Below are 6548 nucleotides of genomic sequence, written 5' to 3' on the forward strand. Positions count from 1 at the left end.
AAGAACCTTATAATAAGATATATATGAAAAAGAATCTCTTACAAAAAGTTATACAACGAAAACTTCAACTGTTTGGACACATCACAAGAATGAATGAAAACAGAAAAATTAAGATTAGAAAATAGCCGAGACGATTTCATATTTAGAGAATAAAAATATTCTTACTAGACTATACAATAAATGATCGTCTCGGCTATTTTCTAATGTAATTAAATTAATAATTTTTTTTAAAGATTATGTAAGCCACCGCTAGAGGGTTTTTTAACTTTTTTACATTTGTCGGCGGACATGTAGCCTCAAATAAAAGGACTGTTCCGCTGTAGAGTTGTTAATACCTCAATAAAAAGCGTGTGAAGGGACGGATGAAAATGGACTCATTTATTGTATAGTCTAGTAAGAAGAAAAATTAAGACTTTACTCTATGGTTTTATGGATGGATCCAACAAAAGAGGCAGACCATATAGAAAATGGATTGATGACGTGAAGAAATGGTGTAGAGTGAAATACAAAAATTGAGAAAATCGGCAACGAATAGAAAAATATGGAATACAATAGTGGAAACGGGCAATGAGCCCAGGGATGATGATGATAATGAAAAGAATTTATAATGAATTACCAACGATTGCCTTAAATATCGGGCTATAATCTGGCTAATTAAAAGAATTTAATATTCCATATCGTACTATTCACGGAAGATTTAAATATGTCATTCAACAAAGCGAGCTCTTGAATTAAATTGAATGTTAGGTCCTCAAAAAGAGGAATAAACAAGTGTTTTTTTCAATGTGGCTTACAGAATTGAGTTCGTTCTCAAAATTGAATGAACGAATTTTGATTAAATTGTGCCATCTTCCATTAAGGTGTGCAAAATTTATTGCGATATTTCGTAACATCCATCGTATTTGTACCAAAATAATCGTCTTGAAGCAGTTACGCTCCTCGATGGGCATAACGAATAAACTGAACGCAATCTGGTGCTGAATAACTGTAACGAAATGAAAAATATGTATAATTTTTTTATTAGTTTTTATTCTTTGAACTTTTATTATACGGTAAGTGCCAGATTTTCACAGCTTAGTACGAGTACAATCTTCGTAAATCTGAAATTTATCATCCTTTTTTATTATACAGGGTGGGAGGTGTCCCAAAACTTACCACACATACAAAGGTAACGTGTAACTTTATTCACAAAACATTAAAATGTCAGCATGAAGATTTGTATCAGTGGATTGACGGAGAGTAAGGCAACGAAACACATGGGGTAACTTCTAGCAGGACTTCCTACCTGGAAACTGGATTCTGTTTAGGTATTAGACACACGAAGAAAATCCAGAACACTGCATGATGGCCAGCCCATTGGTCAGGCACAAACCAATAATCAATAATTTTATTTATTCGGCCACCGGTGAGCTCGATATGTGTCACTGTATGGAGACTTTTGGGGCACCCTGTATACACGATACAGAGTATATGTTTTTAAACTACTAGTAAATAACATTACATAAGTAAAACTTCAGTTAAAGAATTACCGTACTTTACGGACTATAAGACGCACTTGAATTTTGGAGGCAATTTTCGAAGAAAAAAGTGCGTCTTATAGTCTGTAAAATACGGTATTATCTTTTAATATAACTCTTAAACATATAGAATAAAACAAAATTTAAACAATTTAAATACAGTCTCAGTATATGGAAAATTTATTTCCTTTTTAATTATTACTTCATAATTATTTTATGAAAAACCATTAAAATTTTTAACTAATAAATTCAATACAATCAATTGATACTATTATAAGACATTTAAAATTGAAATTATTTATTATAAATTTTTCAAATATCTTCCCATAAATTCATTACGTCGCTATTTTTCGTTTTTTCGGCAATTTTTTCGTCCAATAACTTTATTTGCTTTTCATTGAAATGATTTTTCCAGTCTCCTACGATTCCTTTTCTCACAAATTCGCCATTTGCTTTATTTTCTAGATTTTCACTCGATAATTTCATTATTTCTATCAATGTATCGGGTAAATCTCTATTTTTAAAAACTTCATGTCCATTTACAAGCGCTTCTATTGCTTTATTAGTGTGTTTCTTCATGTAATCAAAGCTACTATAATAAACGATGTTCTCTAATATAGTAGGATCATCTAAAATACTTTTCTCGTATTCTTCTCCAATAAATTTCGAGATTTTCATAATTTCTCCTCTAATATCTTTCTTTAAATCCTCATAAGTAACAAAATGTACGTTTTTGTCGTTTCTATGCTGATACCATTCGAGAAGATGGTCGAAATAATCGCCGTATCTTATACTACCGTCTATAAACCCATCAAAAAATGTATCAAAACTTAAATCTGTATATTTGGGTAATAATAACTTCGTGTGATAATAATAGGACACGCAACAATCTTTGGGATTTCTTGCCACGTATATGTATTTGGCTTCATCCGAATACGGTATTGCATAATATGGTATATGCGTTTTTATTACTTTTGCCTTTGATTCTTCGACGTAATCGGCACCCACCATTTCTAAAAATGGGCACCCTAAAAAAAAATCCAAAGGATCTTCTGAGACTTTGCCTTTTCTTAAGATTAACAAAACTATATTATGCATCCAAGTGGTTCCACATTTTGGATAAGTAGCAATGTATATTTCTCCAGGTTTGGCTTTATAATTCAAAGCTGATAAAACGGCTTTTTCTGGAAATGCTTTTGGCATTTGAACTCCTTTAACATTTACACAGAAATTGCTTCCCATTTTGTCTATATAATTAATAACACCTACGTAAATTTAAAAAAAATTATATAAATTTATTTTTAACACGTAGAGATGTTTTATTAGTAGTATTTATCAGTGTTTCTCATCCCAAGTTTAACAGAGTTTTCGTCCCACTCGTAAGGGGAGTCATTCATCTATATACAATTATATTAGTTATAAGACTTAATAATACTATAATCCTAACGATGTTTATGAAATAAATGTCAGAAAAATTTGAAAATATTTTCTTCATCACTCGCGATAAAATTTCGAATTATATTATCTTTTAGAGTTGAATATCTTGTATTTGTAAATATACAAAATATAACATGTTAAGTGTGGCATTGTCTACTGATACACATATTTTTTCGTATTTTTTAAAAATTTCTTGTAAGTAAAGTGTCTTTATGTCTTGTAATGAAATATTTTGTTAGTATTTTATAAAAATTGTAGATAAATTCTTGTAAACTGAAATCACTTTCAGTCGTTATTACATATCACTTACAACAGAATAGTTATGATGCCAATCTTCTATAGTAACAACTGCTTAGCCGAGATGATAATATATTAATCTGCCCGTCTAAGAGACAGGTAGGTTAATGCCATTCGGATATGGGTGTGGATCGTATTCTAAAGACAGTTTGACTCGACTAAGTCGGACTTATTTCTTATCAGTCGTTTTCTCCATTAAAGGCCATATTTTTACTCTCCCGGTTGTTATGTATATGTTACTATGTTATTAGCATTTATAGTGTTTTATAAATACAATATAAAAATCTACCATTATAAATACAATATAATCACATATTAGCTGACATATTTTGTAACAAGTTGAAATATAAGACAGAACCTGTAGACACTGAAAGAGGCCTTAACCTTCAGTTTTTTAGAATTAAATTTTTGTGCGTATAATTTTTTACATGTTTTTGAGATAGCCGAATAAATGAGACCTCGTCCAAATAGTCCTGCTGCTGACCTACTTGCCATAGGGCCTAGTAGAAGACAGTCCAACTATGAGAATAAAACAAAAATATGTTGACTTTCTTTGAGGATTTTAGCTTAAATATAATAAAATATCATTCATTATTAGCTATTTTATCAAGAAAAAGAATATGATATTCTAGAGTACGTGAAACCTTATCTTAGTAGCTTAAAGTTACCATTTATAATTTTATTGCTCGTGATTTACAGAACTATTGGTATGTTATTTTATTAACCCACATCGTAAAGTTGAGAAACACTGATATTAAATAAACAGAAAATTACTTAACAGAAACTTACCTTTATTTTTAAAATCAAACGAGTTGTTTATCGCTACAAACGTCAACTGAAGGAAGCTTTATATCCTACCGTTTATCATTAAAATTAATCGAGTGACGTGGATCAATAACCTTGAACCAGTTAACTCTCTCATTTACTTACATCATGACGCGCATTTTTAATCTTGTTAACCTCAGTTTTATTGTTTTAGATACGTTTGTTTAAAATATCTTTATTTTGTATAATTTAATTGTTAAATTATTGATATTAATTCATATCTTGGACTCTGAACATTCATGACGTTCGTACAAGCAATTGAAATACAGTACCGTCTTTAATTCTAGGACCCGATAATCCGTAATAATGCAGTTATAATTCGGCATGATATTTTACAAATCGGAAAGTGGTGTGCTGAAGACTTCGGACGAAAATACAATACGTATCTGCAAATAAAGAATTATATGCGCGTGAATCATTGATAATGTTGAATTCAGGCAATAATCTTTAACATTTATGCAGTTTTTCAATCTTACACACAATAGAGTCATGCACTATATCATCTTCACACTTCGTAAACACAAGTGAAGCATAGAGCGGTACATTTTGTACCCTCCTGTTTGTTTCAGTGCGCTTCATTTCCACTGGTACAAAATTTACAACAATGTCTGCATTATAGTACATTTTGTACCAGTTACAGCACAAAGCCACCCTGTAATCCATTATTTTCGATAATCTAATTCTCTAGGTGCTACAATTAAATAACTTATACCGAAAATAATGGTTAAATCAAAGTTTTACTATCTTAAATATTTTGAAATGCTGTACTACATAATTTACTTAATAAATTAGTTTAAAATAATCTATAAAATGTTTTCATTTTTAAAATACAGATTTTATATGCTGGATATATAACTGATTCTGTCTCTCAAGTGTAGACAGCATTAATTGTCTATTATAAAATGTAATAAAGCTACCTTGAATTCGTTTAATCACAGACTTTTTACTGTCGAAATACGACGTCGAGTGTTATAACAGAAATCCGAAGTATTAAAAAAATAAATTATTTAAATATTGCATCAATGACAAAAATTCCATGCCTCTTTGGTTGATTCATATATACATCATCTGCCTATTTTACTTTCCCGGATGATACGTAAGTTATAAGTGAGAGAAAACATGGCAATCGGTCAGAAATCACCCCCCCCCGAGATTTTTACATTTTGGATACAGGGAACCTTGAAACATCGAAAAAGTAAAAAGAAAGGAGGGGTTTCTGCATGTGTGTATGTGGGGGAAACGATTTTGTTTACCCCGTTTGAAGCTTAATAACTCCTGTGCTTTTTGTGGAAAATTTCTGAAATTTTGCGGGGAGGTTTGTTTATTGGGAGATTAAATTTTTGTGGTTAAAGGTCGACGGGGTCGGGAGATGAAGAGGCGTCGTATGTCATATGGCGAGCAGGGTCGGACTTCATAAAGATTTTACTCTTTATTCGCATTTACAAAGATTTTTAATGCTAAATTCTACGGTGTGATCAGATTTGATATCGAATTAAGCATTCATAAATTATACGTGAAAATTAAGAAAATGCGTTACAAGTATCGTCTATTTTTGGAAGTACAGATAAGAAGACTTCGTTTTTTTCTTTGTTTTTGTCAAAGTTTAATATTTATTAAAGTAGAATAGTAAAAGATGCTTGTAACACCAGCAGTAGTAAACTGAATTTACAAAATGAAAACTTATTAGCTTGCGGCGGTCGGCAACACTGCCACTGACCACCGTCCCCAACCGGCGTGACGTCAGGGTCGAGGATAGCCACTTTTCGGCTCGACGTGTTTCGTTTCGGACGTCCGTCTCGGTGCTCTGACCTTTGTTTATACGATCGACTTTTGTATAACCTTTGTATGTAGAGTTGTAATAACCTGTTAATAAACTCGGATAACTGCCATTTGGACTTTCTCTTCAATCGACAAGATACAACTAGACGCTACGACAATCCTGTTCGTGGATGCGATCGGATTACCGATCTACCGACTTCAACTATTGAGAGGAACCATTACTGGTCTCCCCAAGCTAAAAGCTATGAGAACTAAGACTATAAAGAGAAATAAACACAGTGAATGACTTAAAAAAAAATTACTTCGGAGAACGTAAACTTAAAACTATAATACTTCTCTTATCAAAACACATTTCTCAATTACGAATATTATCCACAAAGTTGTTTAGATTTGGTAATATTTGTTATATTAGGTTTAATATTGGACACTTCTAAACAGAGCATATTCTGTAAATGTTGATCTGTCTTACGAGATCGAGATTTTGACTCGATTTGTTTCATTTCGGGAATGTTTCTTGGAACAGATATGCGCTAACAAATATTGATATCAGTTTTCTGGCAAATTTTTTTAATTTTATAAATTCCTTTCCGGTAACGAAGAATAAAAATTAATCGACTTTTCTTTTTTGTGTAAAACTTTTAAGGAATCACTAGTCTGTTCCAGTATGTCTAAATTCCAATTGGAAATATGCAT

General features: G+C 31.5%; 1 protein-coding gene across 1 annotated transcript; it reads right to left on the reverse strand.

Moving 5' to 3' along the window:
• Positions 1-1821: 1821 nt before the first annotated feature.
• Positions 1822-2752, reverse strand: LOC136977123 (sulfotransferase ssu-1-like). Its single transcript, XM_067272560.1, has one exon. It carries the CDS (start codon positions 2718-2720, stop codon positions 1830-1832), a length of 891 nt encoding a protein of 296 aa, XP_067128661.1. The 5' UTR covers positions 2721-2752; the 3' UTR covers positions 1822-1829.
• Between the last annotated feature and the right edge of the window lie 3796 nt (positions 2753-6548).

Source organism: Centruroides vittatus, unplaced genomic scaffold (genome assembly GCF_030686945.1).
Source record: "Centruroides vittatus isolate TY-2023 unplaced genomic scaffold, ASM3068694v2 contig_440, whole genome shotgun sequence".
NCBI classification, from domain to species: domain Eukaryota; kingdom Metazoa; phylum Arthropoda; class Arachnida; order Scorpiones; family Buthidae; genus Centruroides; species Centruroides vittatus.